Source organism: Leptosomus discolor, chromosome 1 (genome assembly GCF_034619465.1).
Source record: "Leptosomus discolor isolate bLepDis1 chromosome 1, bLepDis1.hap2, whole genome shotgun sequence".
NCBI lineage: Eukaryota > Metazoa > Chordata > Aves > Leptosomiformes > Leptosomidae > Leptosomus > Leptosomus discolor.
Window position 1 is genome coordinate 210,728,283 of NC_141391.1, and position 25,782 is coordinate 210,754,064.

General features: G+C 40.3%; 1 protein-coding gene across 1 annotated transcript; it reads left to right on the forward strand.

Moving 5' to 3' along the window:
* Positions 1 to 1,352: 1,352 nt before the first annotated feature.
* DMTF1 (cyclin D binding myb like transcription factor 1) lies at positions 1,353 to 25,653 on the forward strand. The gene is made up of 16 exons (XM_009955475.2): positions 1,353 to 1,461; positions 1,974 to 2,093; positions 3,196 to 3,290; positions 4,041 to 4,155; positions 7,325 to 7,401; positions 8,859 to 9,016; positions 10,374 to 10,406; positions 11,535 to 11,644; positions 12,419 to 12,647; positions 14,314 to 14,465; positions 15,943 to 16,158; positions 18,543 to 18,628; positions 19,286 to 19,447; positions 20,146 to 20,532; positions 23,341 to 23,488; positions 24,290 to 25,653. The coding sequence occupies exons 1-16, from the start codon at positions 1,353 to 1,355 to the stop codon at positions 24,397 to 24,399; spliced, it is 2,307 nt and encodes a 768-aa protein (XP_009953777.2). The 3' UTR covers positions 24,400 to 25,653.
* Positions 25,654 to 25,782: the final 129 nt, after the last annotated feature.

Below are 25,782 nucleotides of genomic sequence, written 5' to 3' on the forward strand. Positions count from 1 at the left end.
TTAAAATGTCAGTGGTATCTGAAATTTTTGACGTGTTCAGAAGGGTAATATCACTTCATTCTAGGAATCACTTGGTACATGTGCTTAAAGATGTGCCAAACCTTCATCAAGCTTGAGAGGTGATAAGTAATTTTACTGAAAGACTGGCAGTAGTTATATCCTTCCAAGACCACACTCCTTTCAGGAATCTTCAATACCAAAGAACATGTTTTTTGATTAAAAAATTAAATCATTTCCTGCTGAAGCAATGTTATCGACATAATACAGGGGATTTAAAGTCTGGGTTGTAAATTCCACTTAGGTATGGGTACATGGGTATCCCTGCCTGGTACATGGAAGCTTTGTAATGTAATTGTGATTTTGTTTTTTTTTTTTAAAGCTATAGTCAGTGATTTTTTAAACAATGTAAGTTAAAATTGTTGATAAACATATTTTGGCTTTAAAGTAGAAGTATTTTTTTCTGTTGTTGACATACAAGAAAACATGAAAAGGACTGAGTGCTTCGAGGAGAAATAGGTGATATTTTCTTTTTGCAAAGCTCTGCCAAAGACGGTCGCCAAACCCAGGTGCTCAAAAACAATGAGATCATTGCAGAGCTCTTGGATATTTTAGATCCATTTAGCTTGTGCAGCAGAAAAGGTTACATTTCTTTGTATTTGATGGATTAAAACTTTTTTGGTGGAGTTTTGTTCTATTTCAGGATTAGTGGTAGTTTTACATTGAAATTCTGACCAGCTTTGGGTTTCTCCGTACTGCTTTCATAGTGGAAATGAGATCATCAGAAGCACTTTGTTTTGCACTAGTTCACTGACTTCACTGTATACTGCTTATACTGGATAACTTGTTTTCTGAGTAATTTTTTATACTGGTGATTGCTCGCACCCTATTTTTCCATTGCTCATATTGTCTCAATGCTAAAGAAAAAACACTAGCTTCACATTTAGTTACATGCATGGAAAGAGAATAAAAATTAGCAACTTAGCAATTTATAAATAGTGCACCTATGAGCAGTATGACACGGTAAAAATACTTCTCAGTCCTTACTTGCTATAAGGTATATAATAGTAAAAATATAAAATGAGCAGTGAAACAAATACTGGTGAGACAACAAAATACCAGATGTGGAAAAGTAATCACCTAGGTAAAAAAAAAAAGTGGATTGCAAATGATCAAAAGTAAAGGCAGGTGAATGTCTTAAACGGTGGAATTTTTCATGTGAAAGAACAGATGGACATTTGTCATTTTCTGTGGGATTTATGCTGGTGGTTTGAAATAAAGGCAGGAGCAGTGTGGTGAAAGTGGCAGTCTGACTGAAGAAAAGTAACGTGTGTGTTGCTCTTTCAGGTTTGAGTATGAGCACAGTTGAAGAAGAGTCTGACACAGTGACAGTAGAAACCGTGAACTCTGTGACTTTGACTCAGGACACTGAAGGGAACCTTATACTTCATTGCCCTCAAAATGGTATAGAATTGTCTTGCATAGTATTTTTTCCTTTTTAATGCAACCATCATACTTCCCTTCCCCTGAATTCTATGAGCTACTTGGATTCAGCTCACTGTGCTGCAATTTGTTGTGTTTCAGTTTAAAGAAGCATTAAGTGTCAAACTGGGTGTAAATCACAAAATTTTTCATGTATGTGCTCAACAAGGATATAGCTGTTCTGATGTATTTCAGTGGAAATGGGTTCTTAGAACCAGCATGTACCCAACTTTCTGTAGACTTAATGGGTTTGGTTTTGTGTGATGGACTGTTGATGGATTTTACAAAGAAAATCTCAAGGAAATATATGTTGAAGAAAGCATGTGAACTGTTACTGCCCATAACTTAGACCGAGTTCCTGGGCAGTAGTAAAGCACTGAACCAAACTATCACATTTGCTTCTACCTTTTGGTTTGGTCCACTTTGTTAACGGAACTTGGTCCAAAGCTCTGCTTTGTTAACAGAAGGTAACCTGTATATGTTTTTGTTGTTAGAAACTGATGAAGTAGACTCCGAAGACAGCACTGAACCTCCACACAAGAGGCTTTGCTTATCCGAGGATGATCAAAGCCTTGATGATTCTACTCCGTGCATTTCCGTTGTTGCAGTTCCAAGTGAGTTGTTTTAAGTTCATGGACTCTTGTGTCTGTTGGTAAAGGTTAAAAGTGGGGTCTTTGGATCATATTAGAATATTTCTCATGTTTGATTTTCAAATTTTATTAATATACTTAGGTATCATCTTTACGTCTCGGAGCCTTGGATGGTTTTGCAGCTATTGTTATCTATGCAGTACTGGCAAAATAAACCTGCCTTACAGAGAGAGGACTGCAGGCACAGGTTCATGGAATAAGTTGAAGGATAAGTGAATATGACAGCAGACTAGATGCTCTCCTCCTGCAGAGAGCAATTAGGTTTTTTGAATGATCAAACAATATAGTTGGTATTTCCGTGTTTTGTAATACTGAGACGTGTGGTCTTTTTAAGGTAGAGATTGTTGTACAAAAGGTAGGCTGAGTACTGAATTGATGTTAAGGAAGTTGATGGAATATTAGATAGTTCAATATAATTTCCCAAAGGGAGGCAAAACAGATCTAGCAAGTTAAAATACCAATTCACAATACCTAGAGTGGCTGTTTATTTAGCAGAACTTCGTAGAAACTCCTTAGTAGTAAAGGCATTATGTTGAAGTTGAAGAAAAACTGGGGAAAAAGAACATAGCCAAAAGATTTGAACATTGTTCTTTAGTAATTGGAAACTCTGAAGACAAGAGCGGGAGAGGAAGCATTAATACAGTACCAAATGTTTGCACCAAATAACACCTTTTATTTGTATGTTTCACATCAGGTCTTAGCTATAGTCAAGCGTAAAACTGAAGGTTTCAAAACTCATATACATTGGAACAGGCTGCCCAGGGAAGTGGTGGAGTCACCATCCCTGGAGGTGTTCAGAAAACAGGTAGATGTGGCACTTCAGGGGGCATGGTGGTGTTGGGTTGATGGTTGGGCTTGATGATCTTAGAGGTCTTTTCCAACCTTAATGGTTCTATTATTTTATGAACAGCTGAGAATAATGTTGTTGATTTTACTCTGTCAACAAATAAATACTGAATAAGGCATCTTTAAAATCTTCAGTGCAGAGGTAGCAATTTATAAAACCTGCAGCGTGCATAAAAATGTGATGGGAGTAAGGCATACTATTAACTTAGCCATTCTGAAGTTTCAGAGAATGATCAGAGCTTTGAGGTGACCATGACTGCTACTACTGAGGTAGCTGAAGATGAGATTAACGAAGGAACCGTTACTCAGATTCAGGTACAGTAAAGCTTCAACATGGATCTGTTTGATGTACATTTTAATTTAAATTAAAATGAAAAGGTAAACAAATAGCAGAAAGGGCTTATTAAATTAATAGGATTATTTTTAGTATGAAATGAATGTATTTGAGCACGGATCTTGTTTGTAAAATGTTGTTCTATAAAAGTGCAATTGAATCATTTTATATATGAAAGGTTATTTGTTGTGTAACTTAGTGCCCAAAGAGCAATACAGTAAACAGTAATAACTGTCACCATCCACTGATAATTACTTGCTCTGTGGTTGTCTGCATAGAAAACAAATCTGTTTGTTTGTCATTCTTTGATTATAAATTAAGCTTTATAACAGGTCTAAATACACTTTGTCTTGTCACCAGTCCTAACAGTTACATACAGTTCTCATTGTGGGTGTACCGTATTTAAAAGTTCTAGACTGGAGATGCTGGACATAATCCTCTTTCACCAAAGCCAGTGAGACTTCCTATTCACTGTATGTTAAACAGGGTGAAGAATGGTATCTGATTCTCACAACATCTGTATGTCAAGGTGGTAAATCTTACTCAGGTGTTTTAAGAAAGGTGAATGTACTTTTAATGCCGTATCTAAAAAGTGGCACATTCTGAGCAGTCAGCAAGGTAACTAACTGTGCTGGTTTCATTTTCTTTTAAGTTATGCCTCCATGTTAAATGCAAGGTGATAGAAAGAACTGAAAGTCTTACTGGATGATTTCATAATTGGTCTTTTCAAGATTCTTCAGAATGAACAGCTGGATGAAATCTCCCCAATGGGCAATGAAGAAGTGTCAGCTGTCAGTCAAGCCTGGTTCACAACCAAAGAGGATAAGGATTCTCTAACAAATAAAGGTAAGATATTTCAAATACAGTTCTCCCACCCTGTAAAAAGATAAGCTGTTCCAAATCACAGAATCACAGAATGGTGGGAGTTGGAAGGGACCTCTGGAGATCATCTGGTCCAACTCCCCCGCCAAAGCAGGTTCGACTCAGAACATTTTGCAGATTGTATAAAGTGATCTCTGGTCTGGCTTTTTTAGTGAAGATATTTGGGAAGACTGATTCTAAAAATGCTGTGAGATCTAACGCACTAAGTCTTCACCATCCCTGTTACACTTTGTTTGCAAGAAGAAGGTTGGAACTCCAGATACCCTTGGAAAGGAGGAGGGGCCGTGCTTGCCGTGGTGATAGTGATTCTAGTGGCTGTGGTAGAGAACTGCTGCAGCTCGTGTGTGGTGGCACAGATGGGGCAGACAGCAGTGTTTGCTCCATTTGCACTTCTGCCTGGTTAAGAGATGGGCAGCTGCAGTCAGAGGGAGCTATACCAGGAAAAAAACCATCTGTGCTGAGGTTAATATATCTTCCCCTGAGTAGGGCATATTAGTCTGGCCACTGTGTTGTGATTAATATTGAAGAGTTTCTGGAATGGAGTTGCTTCAGAAGTAGAGGGATCGTGCGGACCAGGATCTACTGAAATAATCACCACTGCTCCTAAAACTGCCACCCCATTGGCATTCCTCCCTTTCAAAATGTATCTGCACAATCATGTAGTAGCTGCTGAACTTTAGAGCCTTTTTTTTTTCCCATGAGGAAGTCCCTTTCCAAGGCTAGAGAAACAACTTGTTGTCAAATGAAGACATGTTGTCTCTCCAGTTTCCTTAGTCTCTCTACTGTTTTCCTCACCCTGACTTTATCTCCTTCTAGGGAAAAAAAAAAATTAAATCTTTTAGTCAGTCCAAAGCAACTGCCTTTTTTATTAGAAAACTTTAGGAAAAAACGTAATGGTTTTCTCTCACAGAAGCAAGTGATCTCTTACCCAGTGAGTTCTGCTCCAGAGAGCTGAGTGTACTGCTGAGTCAGTGAAAAAATGTGGGTGAGGCACGCAGAACCTGGGTGTTGGATGTGGAAGATTCAGAGAAAGGGAGCTGAGCAACTCTGTCAACAACCATTTCGCTCACTGATCCTAAGTGTGCACTGACAGTTGCTTCTAATAATTCTCCAGTGACAATAAATAATTCTCCCTGTTTCTGTCCTTCTTATTTATTAGATTTATAGGGCTTCGAAGCTATTCAGTGTTCAGTCCAAGGACTGGGGCAGAGATGGGACAGCAGAGATCCCTTTGCATCACAGCACTGAGGCAGCTGGGTAGTTGTGAGAAATCATGTTGCTACAGTTCCTGTCCTCTAGGGTGAGAAGTAGCACAGAGATTATGATCTTCTCAGTAGCCAGTGATAAAGGACCTTGGGTGGGAGTAGCACATGCTCAGCTGTGACGAGAGGAGAACATACTGGTGATTTGGCAGAGAAGTGACTGTTTTCATGTGACTTGGCCTCATGTTTGATGTGTTTCTTGTTAAACATATTAGAAACTTCCTGCATTTGTAGCTGTCTCACGGGCATATCGAGTGACCATATATCACAAGTGGCATTTACAGTTGTGAATGAATGAGGGCACTAAATCTGGTGATTCTAATTAACAGATTAATAATTTGAGTAAGACATTTCCAGTAAAATATTCTGAGAAAAAGTATTTGAGAATCCATACTAGCTGACCTTTTCTTGGGGCCTCCATGTTTTGTCACGGACATCAGCTGTGGAGGAATCCCGGTATGTATCTCCTTTTACAGTAATTAGGAGTTTGACGTGTGTTGCCTGAGCTTATCATTTTTATAGCGGTCTCCCCCTGATAATGCTTTCTTTGAAGACCTGTGGGCAGGTTATAGTAGTATTGGCACCGAATATGCAAGCAAGTGAAGTACTAAATATACTTCCTTTCCTAAAATAGTTGGATATTAAAGGTTATTCCATGTAAAGAGCAGCAGTGTCCCTTTCAGTCAGTTCAGATGCCTGGATAGAGGTGTGGATCACAGCTACAGCAGCAGATTATTGTTCTGTCTCTAGCTTTGGAAGAAGAGATGGAAGCCATCGGGCACAAGGGAAGAGTTTTCTCTCGTCAGTTCCAATGGAATTAGTAATAATGCCTGTACTTTTCATTATAATTGGATTTGAGTTAACAGTCTTTTTGGTGTGTTCTACCTCTCAGCTCTGGTAATTAGCAGGCTGAGAAGGAAGTACCCTGTTTTTTCTGAGCAGAGATGGGCAGGTAGCCAGCACACAGCAGTATGTAAACTGGGTCACCAGCATAATCTTAGTTGTAAGTGATAGTTAATGTTAAGTATGGTATGAGCATGAGGGGAAGAAAGGGGTATCTAGACATAAATTTAGGGTAGGAATGTTTTAATGTCGTATTGATGGGTTTGAAATTTTCTGAGTACAGTTGATCGGTTTTGCTTTTAAAGCTTCGCTGGCATTGTAGTTACCAGCAGCATAGACAGAGACGAAACATAATATTTGTTTCTATTGGTTTCCCACTTTATTTGGGAAATAAAACACTTGCCATGAGTCTTTATCTTGACTGTGACCACTGGGCATTATTCCCAATGCAAAAAAAAGAAGAGAGGGATAGGGACCAGCTTGTCAAAATAGACTAGGTAAAGCATTTATCTCTATGAAAAGCACTCACAGCAGGTAGCACTACTGACATGTTGGGAGGTGATAAGGCATTAAAAGAAAACCTCATGTTGTTACCAATACCTCCAGTAGTATTACGAGTCTTTAAAATGAGTAACGTTTTAAATTCCAGCTTCTGGAATCACTTGAGGGCACGGAAATTTCAGCTGTCAGTTTAAAGACAGAAATTTTCTAGTTGTGGTTGAACAAGAAGCCTGAAAATGTGACTTTGACAGCATGTGGAAGAATTCATGTTCTGTTTTTAAAAGATGGGTGTTTTTGAAGAGGGGTCTGATGACTCACATTATTTAACTATTAGTTGATGGTTAGTAGGGATTGTTTGTCAGTTCTGAAATAACATCTGTTTAAAATTAGTTCTAGTTAGTTTAAGTAGCTAAAATGACTCATTTCTTTGTTAATCGCAGTAATGAGGGTTGTGTTCTCTGATAGTTCTGTTCTTGTTGTTTTGCTGACTTTCACTTCAGTAATTAGTTTGTCATTTCTACTTTCAGGCCATAAGTGGAAGCAAGGGATGTGGTCAAAGGAAGAAATTGACATTTTGATGAGTAACATTGAGCGTTATTTAAAGGTATGTGTTACAGTACGTTATCTGCTAGTTGGCGTTGTGATGGCAGCTCCTGCTAGAAACCAACTTTCTTTAGTGCTTCCCAGAATATTCTTTAAGTGATTCTGATCAGTTCATCGTAGAAGTGGTCATTACCCTTTTGAAATACGTAAGAAAAATTGTATCCATACACAGGATTTGAGACGACTGAATATAACATTGCTTTTAATTTGTGTACTGAATAGAATACATTTTAAAATTTCGTGTCAGGATGCTCCCGTGGCTTAATCTCTTTCTCTGAATATACATCACTCATGAAACCTTTGATGAAGATGCACTAGGAGTAGAGATAATTTTCCTTACAAAGCATTGAATACTACTTCCAGACTTCTTTGATGCCATAGCTATATTTGTTTACTACGCTAACAGGATGCCTGTATCTGCTTTCTTCCCCTTAATATATTGGTGTCAGAGTTCAGTGTAAAAATAGGCATGCAGTTAACAAGCTGCCAGTGATAATTGACCTTAAGTCATATTTGTGGTAGGCTTACAGCTGAGAATATTTGAGCTGAGCCTTTACAGCTGAGAATATATACCCCAGATATTACAGGTTCACCATCCTTCATTTGTGGATCAAAAAAATCTCTGAATTTAGACTTCATTGGTATAAAAATCCTCAGTATTAGTTGTAGAAAGGGTGCCTGCCCACACACATTTTAGAATTTCTGCCACAAAGTCATTCATAGGTAAGATTATTTTTTAAATCTAGAGAAGCTTTTTTAAGATAGCTAAATAACTTTTTTGAGTTACTGATAACTCATTTGATTCATTATTTTCCCATTTATCTGTTTTTTTGTGCTGATTCGAATAATTGAAATAGTGATTTTTAGTTTAAGCTGAAGTTAAACTAAAGGTTTCCTTTTATATTTAACTCCGGTGGTTTTGTATTGAATTTACTTTGACTTTCCATCAGAACAAGAAGAGTAGTTTAATTAAAAAAAAATTAGTTTCAGATAAGGAATATCTAAAATTCTGTAATAAATTGATATAGCACTGTTTGACAACCCTCCCTTGGATGACCTCAGGCTAATTCCTCAACAGTATATTCTCCACTGTGTTCTAAATGACGCTTCAGTTTTTGATCTTAAAATATACATTGGACAGAATTTTTTTAAATGTGGATGAAAGTTAGAGCTTCTGTGTCTACCTGAACTACAGTGTAAAAAAAAAAAACCCAAATGCTGAAACCTGTTGTTCAAGGGTTTGTATTTGAGGTAGCCAATTAATAGATATTCAGTTTAACTTTTGGACTGTAGCATTTGAGATACATAGAAGGTTGCATAATAGTCTGCTAGGCTTCAGTTCTTCAGTGTTCTGCTTGAGTTCTGGGAGACTTTATCGAAGGTGTTTTGTTTGTGATTTGTTGTGGGGGTTTTTTAATGCTTTTCTTAAATGCTTGTTTTTTAAATGCTGTCTTCTAGGCCCGTGGAATAAAAGATGCCACTGAAATTATATTTGAAATGTCAAAGGATGAAAGAAAAGATTTCTATAGGACTATCGCTTGGGGTCTGAATAGGCCCCTCTTTGCTGTCTATAGAAGAGTTCTTCGCATGTATGATGACAGAAACCATGTTGGAAAGTATGCAAACCTCTAATGCTGCATGGTTTTATTGGTATGAGTAGGGTCACGCACTTCATGTTCGACATGTAATACGTGAGACAAGATTCTAGCCAAACAGACCTAGCTCTTCCTAATCATATGTCACCTCTGCTGAATTATGACAGTAATTGTGTTAAATTATGGCAATAATTGTGTTAAATTGATGGTATCCACAGCTTAAAAAAAAAAAAAAGAAAACAAAGGTGCAGAGAGGATTCTGACACACACGTGGATCTGCTGCCACGTCAACCAGCAGGTCAAGGGAGGAGATTCTCCCCCTCTACTCTGCTCTGGTCAGACCCCACCTGCAGTGCTGCGTCCAGCTCTGCGGCCTCAGGCACAAGAAAGACATGGACCTGCTTGAACGGGTCCAGAGGAGGGCCGTGAAGATGATCAGGGGCTGGAGCACCTCTCGTATGAGGACAGGCTGAGAAAGTTGGGGTTGCTCAGCCCGGAGAAGAGAAGGCTTTGGGGAGACCTTATAGCGGCCTTCCAGTGCTTAAAGGGGGCCTACAGGGAAGGTGGGGAGGGACTCGATCAGGGAGTGTGGTGATAGGATGAGGGGTAAACTGAAAGAGGGGAGAGTTAGATTAGGTATTAGGAAGAAGTTCTTTGCTGTGAGGGGGGTGAGACACTGGCACAGGTTGCCCAGAGAAGCTGTGGCTGCCCCCTCCCTGGCAGTGTTCATATCAGGCTGGATGGGGCTGGGAGCAACCTGGTCTGGTGGAAGGTGTCCCTGCCCATGGCAGGGGGGGTTGGAACTGGGTGATCTTTAAGGTCCCTTCCAACCCAAACCATTCTGTGATTTTATGTAGTTTCTTTCTAAGGCTATGACCTTGAGCTAATTGATCTTCATCCCTGTGCCCTGGTTTGCCCATCTGTGAAGCAGAGGGGTTGGTGCCATCCAGACGTGCTGAAAAAGATGTTAGACTTTAGTTTTTAAATGTAGTTGAAAGATAAAAGTACTATTTCAATGTTGATTTCTTTTTTAATGGAAAGTCAGCCTTATGGTGCTTTTGAGCTGAGACAGGAAGGAAAAAATAGCTGTTTGAGACACTAATACACAAAATTCTAATTGTGTTCGTAGTAGTAAGATCATCAAGAATGAGGAATTTTCCTGGCAAATGAGAGGAATATTAGACCAGACAACCTTAGAAATGCACTAATGTGGAAAATGGCATGTGTTCTTCGTGTTCTTTCAAAGCATTCAGTCAGATTGTTTCTTAAGCTGATTTCCTTAATCTCTTGTTGTAACTAAATATGATAGGAAAACAAAAATATTTATACTGTGTGCTTCCTGTTTAAAATAATTTCTTTTTATTTACCTGTTGCTTAGGTATACTCCTGAGGAAATTGAAAAGCTCAAAGAGTAAGTCTTTTTATTAACAAGGTAGTGCTACCTTGTTTATATTTAGTAGCTTGAGTAGTTTTTACAGGTTTTGTTATGAAATCACTGAAAAGTTACAAGTAAATTTGGCTGCTCCAAACTGCTCTATCAGAACATAGTAGTCAATTAATCTGAAGAGAAATGAAACTGTGTTTGTATTTTTTTTTTTTATATTTTCTAATGTGTGTTCAGGACATAAGCAATATGGAACAAAGTTCTAAAGCAAGCCTTCTGTTGAAACTAGATTTTTACAAGCACAGTCAACATTTGCAGTTACGTTTGTGAAAAACAGAAATTCCCTTTCTTTAGGAAAGCTGCACAAAGGTTATTTCTAAAGAAGGTGGCAGCTCAAGGGTGTGATCTCTCTGAAGTATTAGAGAGATACTACATTGTCAGTAAGGCTCTTTGCTTTTGAGTATGAACCTGATAGATAAAGGAGGAGGAGCTGCACGCTTCCTATCCTCTTGCAGTTTTCCAGGGTAGAGCAATTTAAAGAAACCAGGTTGGACTGAATGAAGAAAGGAGTGTATTTCGTTGCATTGATGGATATGTTTGGATCAATTTAGCTGGTTTGTGTCATTCACAAAATGCCTTTGGTTCCAGATGTGTCAAACATAGTCATGGCTCAACATGTTAACCTATTGTCATGTGCGGGAGGAAAATAATGCTTAAAATTATGAACATGATTGTGCAGGGGTTTAAATTGTAGGATGCCTGGGTTTTCATTAGGCATTATTTAAATTTCTCAAGTGATCTCTATACCACCTGAAAATCCTTGAGAAACTTGTGTAGAATGGATGTTGGCTCTTTGTCTAGACATACATATTGTATTTAACACAGTAATTAATCCTCACAATCTTCCTGCAAGACTGTTAGATATTAAGCATTTTGTAAGTGAATATCCTGTGGCTTAGCTGTCCCAAAAGGCTTGTAGAAACCCATAGAAAAATTAGCAGTGATGATAGAAAACGTTAATACTGTAGTGTCAAAGTGACTCCCCATTCTGTCTTTAAGCCTGTAAACTGCACGTTTATCCTGTTTTTATTAGCGTGTATTTGATATTTTGGTAATCTCGTAACAGTAAGTGCTAATGAGCGTCTTTCTGTTTAGGCTGAGAGTAAAGCATGGTAACGATTGGGCCACAATAGGAGCTGCACTGGGGAGAAGTGCTTCATCTGTAAAAGATCGATGCAGACTGATGAAGGATACCTGCAACACAGGTGAGGTAAATGCTGGTGTCAGTAACGGATATTCTAGTTAAAACTGTCACCTTTGCCTTCGTCAATGGTGTTTTCAGAGACGTGTAACTGAACTGAGGAACTTACAATGGGATACCTGGGGACATTTTTAGAACATATTTGGTATAGGTTTCTCCAGTTTCACTTCTTAAAGATAGAACACTCAGTTTATTTTTGCATTCCATTATCCATCATATGTTTATGCCACTGAAGCATATTTTGTAGAGGTGGATTAAAAAGTACTTTCCCTTGTGTTTAATGTTTATAAGCATACACTGTATATTTCGTGTCGATTAAGAGACAGGCGCACTTTAGAAGTAAAGTATTGTTTATTTTGAAGTGTATATATATAAAATGGGAGGAAAATGTAGTCAGACCTCGTGTAATTACTGTGTACTAAATTGCTGCATGGTTAATTTACTTCATCTGATACAATTCAGATATTGGACAGTTTGCTTTAGTCAGTATTTTGCTAAGTTCTGTGGTATTTTGCTAAGTTCTGTGTGGCTTCATTCATCTGCAAAAGGAAGAGAAGAGAAAGAAACTTGGCAGCAAAAGAAGGGAATTATGCAATTTTTCATCAAGAATGGATGTAATATAAATTGTTAGTAAGTAAGAACAGTTGTATCTTCTTCACGAGTCAATATGTGCATCTGGAATAAGGTGTGAGGCACTGGAGATGAATGTCTTGACATGTGACGGATGAGAACAGGGCACTGGCTGTTAGTTAAGTTGGAGGGCTTTTCTCTCTTTCAGGAAAGTGGACAGAGAAAGAAGAAAAAAGACTAGCAGAAGTGGTGCATGAGCTAACTAGCACAGAACCAGGTGACATTGTCACACAAGGTGTATCGTGGGCTGCCGTGGCAGAACGGGTCGGGACGCGCTCTGAAAAGCAATGCCGCTCTAAATGGCTCAACTATCTCAACTGGAAACAAAGTGGGGGCACTGAGTGGACCAAGGAAGATGAAATAAATCTGATCTTGAGGTTCGTTATTTTAGTTACTTTTAAAGGTTCATAATATGGTGCTAGCAGGATTCCTTTGGGGTCCGCTTTGCTGGTTTCTTGGACACTAAAAACTCTAGAACCCTCCAGAAATCACTGCCGTGTTTACAGTTCCCAGAGATGTATTATTGAACGTATTTTTTTGTTCTTTGTTGTTTTAGTGAATGTTAGTGTTCGTGAAAGGTGTCAGATTGAAAACCCTGGAGACTGAAGTCTTCTTTATTCCACAGAAAAGGTACAGCACAGGCAGCGACTGTGCAAGCTTCCCACACGTTGCCCCACCAACGCGCTTTAGCCCTTAACTGGAGGGTAGTTCAGTCTCCCTGCCCGTTCAGTCCTTGGCCTCTCGGCTGAGATGACCAACAAGGGTCAAGTGTGGTGGTGGTTTCCGTGATGTGGACGTCTTGTCTACAAAGGACTAAACCAAGACTGCAAATTAATTTCATGTAGGCCACCAATCACTGATTGGGTATCAGCGTCTTTGACTCCATTTGAACTGCCAACCTGCTAATAACTTTGGAAATCTATTGCTCTCTCCAGTCCTGCTCCCATTTTGAATGCCTTTAACTCGGGCTTTTTAGCCAGTGGGTTTTTATGGATTGATAGTTTTGGGTGGGAATAAAAAGCCAAGATATCCAGGGTATCTAAGCATTATTTACAAAGCAATGTTCACTAATTTATGGAAGCTGTTTGACATGAACTCGAAATGAGGAACCTGATTCCACATTTCAGAATGTGTTCATTATAATTCTTACTATTTCTGTGCAAATGATGTCTGTTTGGTCTGTCCAGATATCCATAACTCATCCTGCAGGGTTGGTTTTGGTGGCTTTTTTCTTCTTTCCTTTTCTTTTTTTTTTTTTTTCTTTAGCTGGCAGGAGCGTTCAGTGCTCTTGCTTGGTTTGTGAAGAGAACTTTTCTTAACTTCCACAGAAATCTTTTCCCCTCTCACTGTTTACCTCTCTTTTATATGCTCCATGTACAGATGACCTGGAGGCAGTTCAGAGATATTTATAGTATTCAAACAGATTCTGGTAGAATCCAGCATGTACATAACATCTGCCAAAATTATGTGAAGACTGTCCCTTACCTGGAGAGGCTGGTGGGACTGATATATGAGGAACTATTTAACACTGTAGTTAACTTCATCTACTTTGGCTAAGAAGCATCTGAGAGGAGGCAAAAATCTATGTTAAGGACGGATGAGTGTTATTTAGGAGAAAACAGATGTAAATATCATGACATGAAATTAATTAAGTAAAAGTTCAGAGTGAGTCTTAGGACGTTATTTCCTGCCTTGGAGTTGTGTTTGGGGAATGGTTTTCCAAAAAAGTACTGTCGTTTGGAATGCTTCACAGTAATCTGATCAAAGTTCTAATGTGTATGTAAATAAGGAGAATAATCCTGCATGGCCAGGAGATGGACTGGATCATCTAACAGGTCTAGTCCATCTTCTGTTGTTTATGATTCTGCTTGACCTCTGGCAGCGTGGCGCCTTGGAAGCCTGTGTCGATTCATGAGCTCTGGTGGACTATTCACTAGCATGCCATTTTGCCGCTGTTACGTGTGACAAGACCGGAGATGTGCAACACCCCTTCCAGTCTGGAAGGTAGTTTCTAACAGGTAAATATTTTCTGTATCCTGCCAGGATAGCGGAACTTGAAGTTTCTGATGAAAATGACATCAATTGGGATTTACTAGCTGAAGGATGGAGTAGTGTCCGCTCACCACAGTGGCTTCGAAGTAAATGGTGGACCATTAAAAGACAGATTGCAAACCACAAAGATGTTTCATTCCCTGGTAATGTACTACTTGCACGCTTCTCTTCTGAAAGCTCCTTTCACAGACGTCAAAGGAATAAGGCTGCATTGTGTTGTCTGCTTCAGCATGGCTGGCCAAAGAGCGCATTGCCCCTTTGCTGGAAGTTACTGGCCCCTTGGATCTGCTGGCTGAATTGCTCCTGCAAGTTGTGAAGTGTTTCAGTCGAAACAAGCCAAGCTGATGTATACAGCTGAACAGTAGATTTTGCCAGCTCCCCTCACTTTGGCTAAAGGGAGAGCACGTGTATAAGCAGCTCAGCTGGCAGATCTCGGATGATGACTATCTTTGGTATGGAGAGGGCAGTGACCTCTTCAGGTGGAAGAGGATATGTATCTGCAGCCTCACTATCACCTCAGGTTAGATATGTAATCTGGGTGAGGTGCTGAACCTTAGCTGTAGGCAGAAGGCAGATCTACTACTAGCTGCACAATGAAGAGGAGGGGAGAAATCAGTAATAGAGAGCTCCCCAAATACGTCTCTCGTAGCATTTTCTCATTCTTGGTTGGAGAAACTAGTGCCTGAGTCAAAGGGCCTTTCAGTTTCTGTGACCTTCAGTCCTCCTTTTCTCTGACTTGGGAGAGGAAAAAAAAAAAATCAGGGAGATTAGTCATGTCGTAATGAAGGGTGTAATTTAATGGACACTTCTGCTGTGGTCGTCAGTGTGATTATATATATTAGTCATGCCTGAAGGCTGCAATTGAGAGGATGGCCCTGGTTATGCTTACCATATGTTAATAGGAAGTTGTTGCATCAGGTAATTTATAATATAAATATAGGACTGAATCAACAGGTTCCACTCTCTTTCCCCAGACAAAATGTCACGCTCTCAAGAGTGGGAGTTGTTTAAGCAGTTTGCTGAATTGAATGCTAGAAAAGCAGAGGCCTCAACTTTTGTAACCTTATGTATGTGAACCGCTCCCTCGAGGAGACCAAGGTGATCATAGGGAAGGAAGGTGGGCAGTTTTATTGGAGCAGTGGGCCACTTCATCACAAAGAGTTGTAGCAGAGCAACTGTGAGATTAATTCTCTCTTGCTGCGTATTTCCAGTGACACATCTGCCAACTCTTGAACAAGCTGCCTTCCATGTTTTGTAAGGTTTATTTCTGAGAGCAGCATTAGAAACCTAGTGATACTGGCACTTGATTGTAGCTTGGGGATATAGCATGCATGTTTTTAGAGAGGTCCAACATTTTATGAGCTTTTCTTTCTTTTTTTTTTTTTTCCCCAAGCATCCTGAAATGTCTAGGTTCTTTGAGAAAATCAAGTTCACTCCAGTAGTTGACTATAAATGTGGTTTATGGATATGCTAAATTTCTAGTTGATATATCTCTGTAAATTGTTTAGGTTCCAAATTCAGAAGGGTTTTGGTTACTTTTTTCATCTTGGATGAATCTTACATCCAGCATTTCGAATGTTCTGCTTCAGCATGCTTTAGCATGAGTATTCTTTCTCTCAGTGCTGATAAAGGGTCTTAAACAACTCCATGAGAACCAAAAAAACAATCCAGGGCACCAGCTTTTGGAGAACAAATCTGGAAGTGGATTACCAAACACTAATTCCAGTTCGGGGGTTCAGCACGTGCAGATTCGAGTGGCTCGCCTGGAGGAGAACGCCGGCAACGCACCAAGCCCTATGGCAGCTTTGCAGATTCCAGTCCAGATTACCCATGTCTGTAAGTAGCTGAAACGAATGATTCTCTGTCCTCTAACGAAACCTAAAGCTTTCGTGTGTTGAGATGATGAAGGAGGAGTGGGCACATCTCAAAGAATTGTATTCATTCTGCTTTGGTCTTGCCATAACTTCAGATTAAGGATTTCTGGATTCCGTTTGCCTGTTTCTGACTTCGTTAGGCAGGTGTAGGCATGACTGTGGCAGTGGTACCAAGAAGCTGCAATTGGAGTGCCTGGACGTAGGGGTTGTAGGTGTCTGTCTGTGTGCGTGCGCACCAGAGTTTGCCATATAACCTGTTCTTTGAAGAGGCTTCAGTACACAAGCCTCTTAATGAAGATGCAGTATATATGTTTATTCCTTAAATTTATTCTGGTAGCTCTTGTCCTGAACGATGAATGACCTGTATAAGGTCTCCTTTTGTAAAATACATGCACTGCTGTCCCTAAGTTCTGATGAAGGACACTAAAGGGAAGGTATATAATGTTTCTTCTAGTCCTGCTCTTTATTATGTAGTTATTTCTAGGCATAAACACTGGAAGCTGCTGAGTCACGACGTTCAGCTGATGATCTGTGGGTTTTTTTAAGTTGGTACTTCCCATTCTCTTAAGGATGAACTTTGCTCGTTATTGAACATTTGTTACAAGGTCTACTTTGATTGTAGTGCTTATTGCCTGGTTTTTAACTAATGTTACTGAGTAACTCCAGTCACCCCAGTCCAGTCACCCCATACACAGCCTGTCATCTCCATTGTATACTAGTTTGCACTGTTTGCCATTTGTGAATTTCACTAGGAAAATTCAGTGCTTCAGGCTTGCTGATTACAAAACCAGTTCATCAGGCTAAGAACTGATTCTTCAGACTGTGACTAGATAGCACTTCGTAAACAATTTTCTGTTTATAATTTCATTAGATTAGCCTATCTTAATCTACCTGTTAAGTGCCATCTTCATTTTCTCTGGTTTATTTTTTAATTAGAATGACACGCAACACCAAGCCAAGAACTTTTTGTCTGTCGTAATACCTCAGTGGTCTCAGACTTTCAGCCAAGCTTGGTCAAAGCTGATGGGTTTTGATGAGCAGGCAAGATGTGCTGATATTCTGTAACCTTTAGTCCTTTCTGACTTGAATCCTGTAATGGTTATTTTGTGATGTCACTTGCCTCTGTCTGCCTAACAAGCCTTTTTCCCCATTTAGTCTGCTTTCCTGAAGAATTTCTGTTTGTGTAATCAAAATGAATTTTGTATTGTGTCTTTTCCAATCCCGTGAGAGCTGAACCTATTAGCCACGGTCAGCTGCATTTGATAGAAGGCTCGAGGTGTCAAAGGGATAATTCCTGTAAGCTTTATGAACATACCTGCGTAGGTAACAGACAGGCCACACTTCACAGCTGTCTGCTACTAGGGGCCAGGAAATACGCAGCAGGAAACCTTGAACATGCCACTACGACAATAAAAGCTTCAAAATCAGAGCTTGTATCTTCTTAAGAGACCAAAATTATTCTACTGAGTCTGAGATGGCCAAGTTTCCAGTGCTTGGAGCACTGCTGTTGTCGTGTAGGTCTTTTGCCCTTGCGGTATTTATGGAATTACTGGATAATCCCAGGCAAAGTATTAACTTGCCTCCAGCCTCCTAGAACTTGTGAGATTTTTAAGAGTAACTAAAAATCATAATTATGATTCTGAATAAGTTTTTTTGGTATCTTACAAAGCTTTGAGTACGAGCTGTTGGACCTGGTGATCTTGAAATGTTTGATATGTAGTTTTCAGTGTTTCTCTTCGTTACTTTTAGAATTAATGGAGATTATTCCATAAATAATAACACGCTTGTAGTAAGATTACTTAGAGCTTTTATACGCTGCAATCATAACAGACAGGGTAGGCCAATGTCTTGGGGAGCATCTGATGTTTCATCAGTGGTGGACATAGTGTGGAGGGCAGAAAAGGTTAAAAATACAAAAAAAAAAAAAAAAAAAAAAAAGAGGTCTGTGGGAAGCACAGTAGTATTAAACCTGACACCAGTTTAAAACAAGTAATACATGATCCAAAGGATATCATTATACCAGAATCTCTTACAAATCTCATTACAAAAAGTGATGAGATCACGTCAGATAACTTTATTTGTCTGCTTTTATCCCTGTGCACTAAAACCATACTTCCTTTCTTTCTTTAGCTCTTTTGAATTGTAGAATGCCCTCTTTAAATAGTATTGTGTCTTGGGTACCAATTAGAGAACCTTGTTATTAGGATTGCAGCCAGTTTTCTTTTTCTTATTACTGGAATTAACAGTACCCTGCTATGTAGTAATTATAGCATGTTATGTGCTCTGCAGGGCTGAAACATTTTGGTTTACATACTTTTCTTTTCCTCCTTTTTCTTCCTTTTGCAGCCTCAACCGATTCCCCTGCTGCTACTGTTGACTCTGAGACAATAACACTGAACAGCGGAACACTACAGACCTTTGAGATTCTTCCAGTAAGTAACAGAACTGGTATTTATTACCGTCTTTTTTTTTTTCTTTTAAGCACAGCTACTTCTTCGACTATGGAACTGTGCATTTCCCATAAAAACAGTTCTGAAGTGGAAAGAGGAAGTTAAGAGATCTAAAACTTAAAAGTTCAATGCAAAATGTACTTCTAAAAGTGCAGTTCATTAGGGCTGTGGAGTAAAATGTGAATTACAGCTAAATGCTTTAAATCTGCCTTAACGCCTCAGTGCTATGAAGTTTTCCGTTGTGCTTGTTCTGTTGTTGTTGTTGAAATCTGACATCACGGAGCCAGAGGAAGCTCCCAGCAAGTAAAGATTCTCTCAGTTCCATTGTACTGTAATTTATAGCAGAGTTTCTCTTTCATCCCGATATTAAGAGTAAGTTGAATTTGTTCCTTTCTTGCCTGCTGTTGTACAGCGTAATACAGTCCTGCTTGAGTCTTAGCCTTAAAATATAGAGGAGTTGCTTTCTGCTTCATGAGTGCAGTACAGCAATCAGTGCAGTGGGGATTGGATTTGTTTGTTTGTTTGTTTCCCAGGGAGTTACAGTTAGACTAGTTCGTGTAGCTAAGTATGCTCTGAGTGCTCGGTGTGGCCCAGGAAGGCCAGTGTGTCTGGGTTTTAAACTCCTGTTGTCTTTTGTAGTCTTTCCATCTCCAGCCAACTGGAACACCAGGTACGTACTTACTACAGACAAGCTCAAGCCAAGGCCTTCCTTTAACACTGACGACTAGTCCTACCATGACCCTAACGGCTGCTGCTGCTGCTCCAGCCTCCCCAGAACAGATCATAGTTCATGCCTTATCGGTATGTATTTGGGGCAGTGGAAAGACCAGAGTTTGGGCAGTGGAGGGAGGGGAGCATAATAATGCATGCCCCTATATGTGCATGTTAAATTTGCAAAGCAGGACTTCAGTCATAACACTGTTACTTTGCTTAAAATACTGAAGAATGAGAATTTCTTTTTTTGTATTGTTTTTAAAAAGCAACTTCAAGTTGCTTCAAAACGTAGCTGTGCGAGCAAGTTAAGTTCTTACCGTGGCTGAACACGGTGTCTCCATCTAGTGGCGTGCCCCCCAGCCAAACAAATACTACGGTTTCCTGATATTTCCAGTTACTCTCACAAATGAATATTGGTGTTCACAAAGCTTGTAGAGTAGTGACAGTATTACTTTTCATTAGAGGGAGGGAAACTGGAGATGGAATAACAAAAGTGATGCAAAATTCAGGGAAAGAACTGGTCTTTGAATCTACAGTGATCCTCACCTGAACAGTTGCCTCTTTCATACTACCTGTTGACTTTGTGATTTAAAAAACAGTTGACACCAAATTCAGTCTAGGAAAGGTCAACAGATGATCTGGTCTGACATATTCTGAATTGCAGTTAGTGAGTTCTTTGAATCCTTCTGCTTTTATTTGCTGAATGATTTGAAGATGCTTGGAGGAAAGTCTCTGATGTTTTTTTGGGTTTTGTTTGTGTCTCTTTTTGCAAATACTGCTTACAGCCAGAGCATTTGTTAAATACAAGTGACAATGTCACAGTGCAGTGCCACACGCCAAGTGTCATAATCCGCACCGTTGCTGCTGAAGACATCTCCTCCTCTGTCACTCAGGCCGAACTTACTGTTGATGCAGATATTCAGTCAGCTGACCTGACAGATCCTCCCGACACCCTAGAAACAAATACTTTCCCAGATGATATCCATCAGTCCAAGATAAGTGACGAAGAACAGTCAGCCTACAACGAAGATGATGCCTCCAAATTCAGCAGCAGGAATAGTAGTGAACTGATGGATGGAGTTATGGTAAGAACAGAGGAGGAGATCTCAGATGCCAGCCTGAAACAGGAAGAGGATTCTCACTCTGATTTACCCAGCACTTACGTTACTGAGGTAAGGGAGTGTGTGATACTCCATATTTTCCCCGTTTTTGCATGGAGAATCATTTCATTGCATCTTTGACCTTCATGTTAAGCTATTTGTATTAAGTATGTTGGTGATTTCGTGTATATTGTAGTTCTCTGAGTATTTTGTTGAGATTCTCTGTCCTCGAGCTTCATTAATATGTTACAGGTGTGAAAGCGATAGCATTTAATTTGCTACTAAGGCTTATATTTGACTGCGTCTGGAGCATTAAATGCCTCGCTAGCTGTGGATTCACTACTCGGGGTAGTCTTGCGTGATGACTGTGGAAAGGAGGAATATTAGCGGCACTAAACAGTTGCCTTCATCTGATTACTATTTGATGCTGTTGCTTTAAACTAGGCTGTTAATTGTCCAACACACGTACTTTACAGGTAGATGGACTGGTGAGCAAGGGACGTGAGGTAGAGAGTTTTTGCTTCATGCGTCTAATAACGTATTTCGAGGTGCACCACAGTTTCCCTTTTTGAGGACTTCTATTAAACATAGTACTCCAGTTAAGTATCTGTTAAATTGAAATTCGAAGCATTTAAGCTGTTTCTTTTCCTGGCCTCAGTTTTATTCAGCTCCAACACGTGAGATGCAGGAAAGAGTTTATCCAAATTATTTCACGCGTTTGGATTGTTTATACTAAATTCCTCCATCTTTCAGTTGCTGGAACTATAATGAAGGGTGAGTCAAGAAAAATAGAGATGCTAGAAAGATGATAACGCTCTTTAGTGGGTAGAAAATACCTCTTTCCTTAGAAGCTTGATTAGGTTAGACTGTGGGAGGAGATGAGTTAGATTCAAATACCCCATCCTGTTCCCCAAAACACTGTGCTTTACAGTTGCTGTAATTCTACTTTATCAGTCTTGAAAATCCATTGTTGATATGCTCTGACTTCATTATGCTTTGTCTTTGAAAAAGTTTATGATAGACACTGCATATCCATTATGCTCTTACAAAGAGGAGGATATTTGCATCTCTCAACAGTCTGCTACTACAGAATCCTGAAAACACCTGAAGCTGGGGATTATTCTTCCATTTTCCTCTTTCTTGTGTCTTGGTTGTGATAAGATTCTAACCAGCTGAAGCAGCCCATCAGCTTTCTACTCTCAGTTTAAAATTTTAGCTTCTCAAGGTAGACTTAGTAAACTTTTGCTTTAAACCTAGTTCCTAATTAAACTTTGTGGAAATCACTTATGGCTAGCAGGATATAAAGAGGTACTAAACTTTTTTTCTATACAGAAAAACGAACTGAATTTGTGATTCTAATTTGCCTGACGCTTCTAGGCAGATCCAAGTTTGACATGTGTGTTTAAATTCTGGGAAATAGTGAACTGTCTGAGTGTTTCTAAGTGAACAGTTACTCTAGAAAGACGTGCCTAAACGTTGCTTTCTTGAAGTCAGTGTTATTTTTATGTACTTGCCAGTATTGTATTGTCACTGTGGGTGTGGGTAGTGGGAAGCAGGCAGTCATGCTGCAGGGTTTTATTATTTCTGGCTGGGAAAGGTGTCTGTTTGCCACGATGGCTTCTTTAGTTTTTCACGCCTCCTCTTCCCCGATCCAAGCCGTACGACGTACGGCTTGTCGTGGGCAGGTTCAGCTGTGCGCTCCGCAGGGAGCTGCTCTGGCGGGTCAGGCACACTGTGCCTCGCACGAATTGCATCCACATTTGGACCAAGTCTGTTTCACTGAGCTGCAGCACAGGTAGTCGGCTCCTCTTCAGCAGCACCAGGGAAGGAGTTTCCAGGGAGTTGCCTTTTTGCAAAAACATTGTGAAGCTAGGTAGGGAAACAAGTTTTCCTAAAACACCAGGTGGAGGAACTTCAGGATTTTCCTGAAGAGAGGGGGCTGTAACCTCTCCCAAACATTTCCTGCTCCCTGTGAAAACAGTGATAAATCAGGTACCTTCCATTCTGCCAGCCACATTTGCTAACATTCTGCATCAGTGACTCCTGAAGCTTGAACAATCCTTACACATGTTACACATGAAAACTGGAATCCAAATATCTCTGCCTGTTCTGGCAGAACCGTCTAGGATGTCTTTTCACTGCGTTTGCAGAACCAGGAGTCCACCGGAGTGTGCTGTGACACTAAGCGAGCCAGATGTGTTGCTGCCATTCCAGTACTGCAAGAGCCAGGGAGGAGGCGGCAGCAGCAGATATTAAAGGACTGGAAGAGAGCAAGGGTGTCGACAGCTTGTACCTGGAAGGAATCCGCGTGTTGCCAAGGTTTTGATATAATAAGGTTCAGCTGAAAACGTTTGGAGCCAGCCTACAAGCGGCAAGTGACAGAGCAAGCAAGGCACAGCAATTAAAATGGGTCTTTCGAGCTCTGTGTTCAGTACTTAAAACTGTACACAGAAGTAGAAGTTGTGAAACTAACTATTAAGTTCAGGGAAAGCTGTTGTGTTTGTGGAGCTGGCAACTACTATAAAGGTATTGTTTCAATATCTCAGAACATCTGGACAGCAAGTAGTGGAAAAGCTTAATTATTCCTCTTCACAGACAAAACAAGGGAACATTTCATCACCACCTTGCAGTCTCCTTTCCCCTTCTCCCACCCTCATACTGCTCATAGTGTAGAATTCTTCTCATCTTGTTTTTAGATGCCTGCACTAGGATGAAACATGCCCTATAAATGCTGAAGTAAACTCAGATGCTGACATTTCAGTTTAATGAGATAAATTCATCCAGGGAGTCGTTGCTTACTGTAGGTAGGGCTGAGCAAAGCAGGTTTTTCTGTTTATGCTACCAAGAGTGCACTCTCATGTCCTGTTCTGTGTTGTGCAGGACCTGGGCTCCCCAACGATAGAAGAACAAGTTGATCAGCCTGCAATAGATGATGAGACTGTGCTTATTGTTCCTTCTTCCCATGGTTTTATCCAGGCAACGGATGATATGGACAGCGAATCAGTCCTGCCCCTGACAACACTAACAGGTACAACAGTCCCTTTGTATGATTGATACTGGAGCTAGGATTCATAAAAGCAGTGTGGCACTTTTCAATTCCTGTAAACAACACTTTACAGCTCCTTGCTTTCCCTTAAATAGTTCTCCACGTCATTGCTATGAAACTTGAAGTGAGTTGGTTACCCCACTTGTCTCAGTGGAACAAAGTCCCCCTTGACCTTGTGCGAAAAGCATTGGAACAGCAGCTGCTTCATCACTTGCTGAGCTGTTCCCATCACCCCTGAGCCTTGAATGAGTACACATAGGCTAATAAGTAACTCTTTCTTTAGGGCGCATTTCTTCATGCCTGGTGCTTGAATGAAATTTGTGTATTTGAGAGAAGACCAGAGGCATCAGAAATGCACTTGATGCCTCTCATGGCGAGGGGCTGGGCTATTTCAGGTTTGCACAGCACTCACCTGGAAGGGCTTGCTAGCTTGTGCTGTGCCTCCCAATGCCAAGAGTCATCTCAGACGTGGGAGCAGCACACATATATTCTCCCAATGCTGCCCCGAACAAATGCTCCTTTCCAGAGGAAGGGATCTCCTTGCAGAGCCATCTGGGGTCAGCCCTGGGCCTGATACAGTAGTACCTGATGAATCCAATTGTGAGTCACACTGGTTGCATCCATATTAGTCCTAGCTTACCTTGAAACTAGAAATTGACAACTAAATAGTTTCAAGTGACAATGCTTTAAAATGGTTAAAATTCCACTCTGCATTTTCTGACTCATAAGTGTGTTACACTGGCACAGTAAATAATAGTTCTAACGTACTATGTCTCTTGACAGATCCTATCCTACAGCATCACGGAGATGGGTCACACATTATTGGCTCATCGTTGGGCAGTCCTGACTCTGAAGATTCAAAAGATGTTGAGGATTTAGTGAGCTGTCACTGAGAAGCAGTAATCGTGTCCATTTTCTATTGACCATGTTTGCATTGTGAAATTAGTTACAACGCTGTGCCACATTTCCAAAGCAAGCAGTCAGTCCGTATCTTTACACAGAAACTTCCAGTTCGAAATGACTACAGTGCACTTTCTCTGCTCAGGCTATTTACCTCATTTGTGCAGGGTTACAGAGCAGCCAGCTGAAGCCTGATGTGCTGCGCCTCAGCCAGGGTGTTTCAGTGGTTTAAAGAACCTCCGTTGCAGTGCTCACTGCTAGGATCCACGTGGTCAGTTCTGATCTGACTTGTTACTGGTGTGCTGAACTGCCTGTCTGGAAAACTGGACAGAAGACGAGGATCGTGGACTGTAGCCTCTTGGTGCCACAGCAGGAATTAGTTTGCACATGTTTCATGAAGAATGGGTGGGGATTTCTGCACTTACTGACTCTTGTAATACATGGAGTAAGAGACTGTTACATTTCAGGAGGAAATGTATTCCATCAAAGACTTCAGGGAGCACGGGCAGCACCATGAAGAAGTGGTCTGTATTCCCATCTCATCGGGCTTGCTAGTACATCTGCGGCATAGGAAGAACACTCGGAGGCTTACGGCACTTGCCTGGTGTGCTTGTTCCTGAGGAGTCCGTTGCTGGCAGCGGGCAGAGCTCAGAAAGATCACTTGTGGAAAACCCTTTTTTTTTTTTTCCTTTTCCTCCATCACTACAGCAAGCTGAATAAAAAGGGAAGGGCTATAAGAAAGGGAAGCTACTGGGACCCACCAGCCTCCCCCGACAAGCTTGTACCTTCTTTGAAGAGTGGTGTGAGTAGGCTGGAACATTTGTCTTTCTCGCTGTTTACATGACGCTACCAGCCACCTCTCCAGAGGTGATTGATGCGGCACGTTAGTAGATGGGGGGGTGGTGTGGAGGTGACAAAGTCTTGGAGAAATAGCTCTGTGAGAATTTGGGCATAGGGCCCCAAGGCAAAGGAAGCCACTTCCTACATTCAAGGGTTTGAAACGGACACTAGGCTGAGCAGCAGCCTGTTAGCTAGGGATCGAGAGAAAAAGCTATAGAAACTAAAGACTGATGTATAAATTATTTTATTTATTTCTGTAATTAGCTCTTCATTACCAAGAGTTGGTCTTTTTCAGTCTGTGGTTTTGTTAATGTGAAAAATAAGTTGTAGTTTCAAATGGTTGCCTAGGGAACAGAAATAATTGTATATTCAGTTTAAACGAAATAAAGAGTATTTGTCTTACATAACTGTAAGATGCCCTTTATTTATACTGCTACAGATCCTTGCAATGCTGCAGTTTATTTGTACAGTAATAAAAAAATGCATTTTCCAAAATGAAAAAGCTTGTGCCAATTCTGAAACATCAGTACAACTGG

Bases quoted from the DNA above. Each gene is read 5' to 3' on its own strand.
- DMTF1 (XM_009955475.2), top strand. From the start codon at position 1,353: ATGAGCACAGTTGAAGAAGAGTCTGACACAGTGACAGTAGAAACCGTG. The intron at 3,291-4,040 runs GTACAGTAAAGC...GGTCTTTTCAAG, and splicing joins GAACCGTTACTCAGATTCAG to ATTCTTCAGAATGAACAGCT. The intron at 23,489-24,289 runs GTACAACAGTCC...GTCTCTTGACAG, and splicing joins GCCCCTGACAACACTAACAG to ATCCTATCCTACAGCATCAC.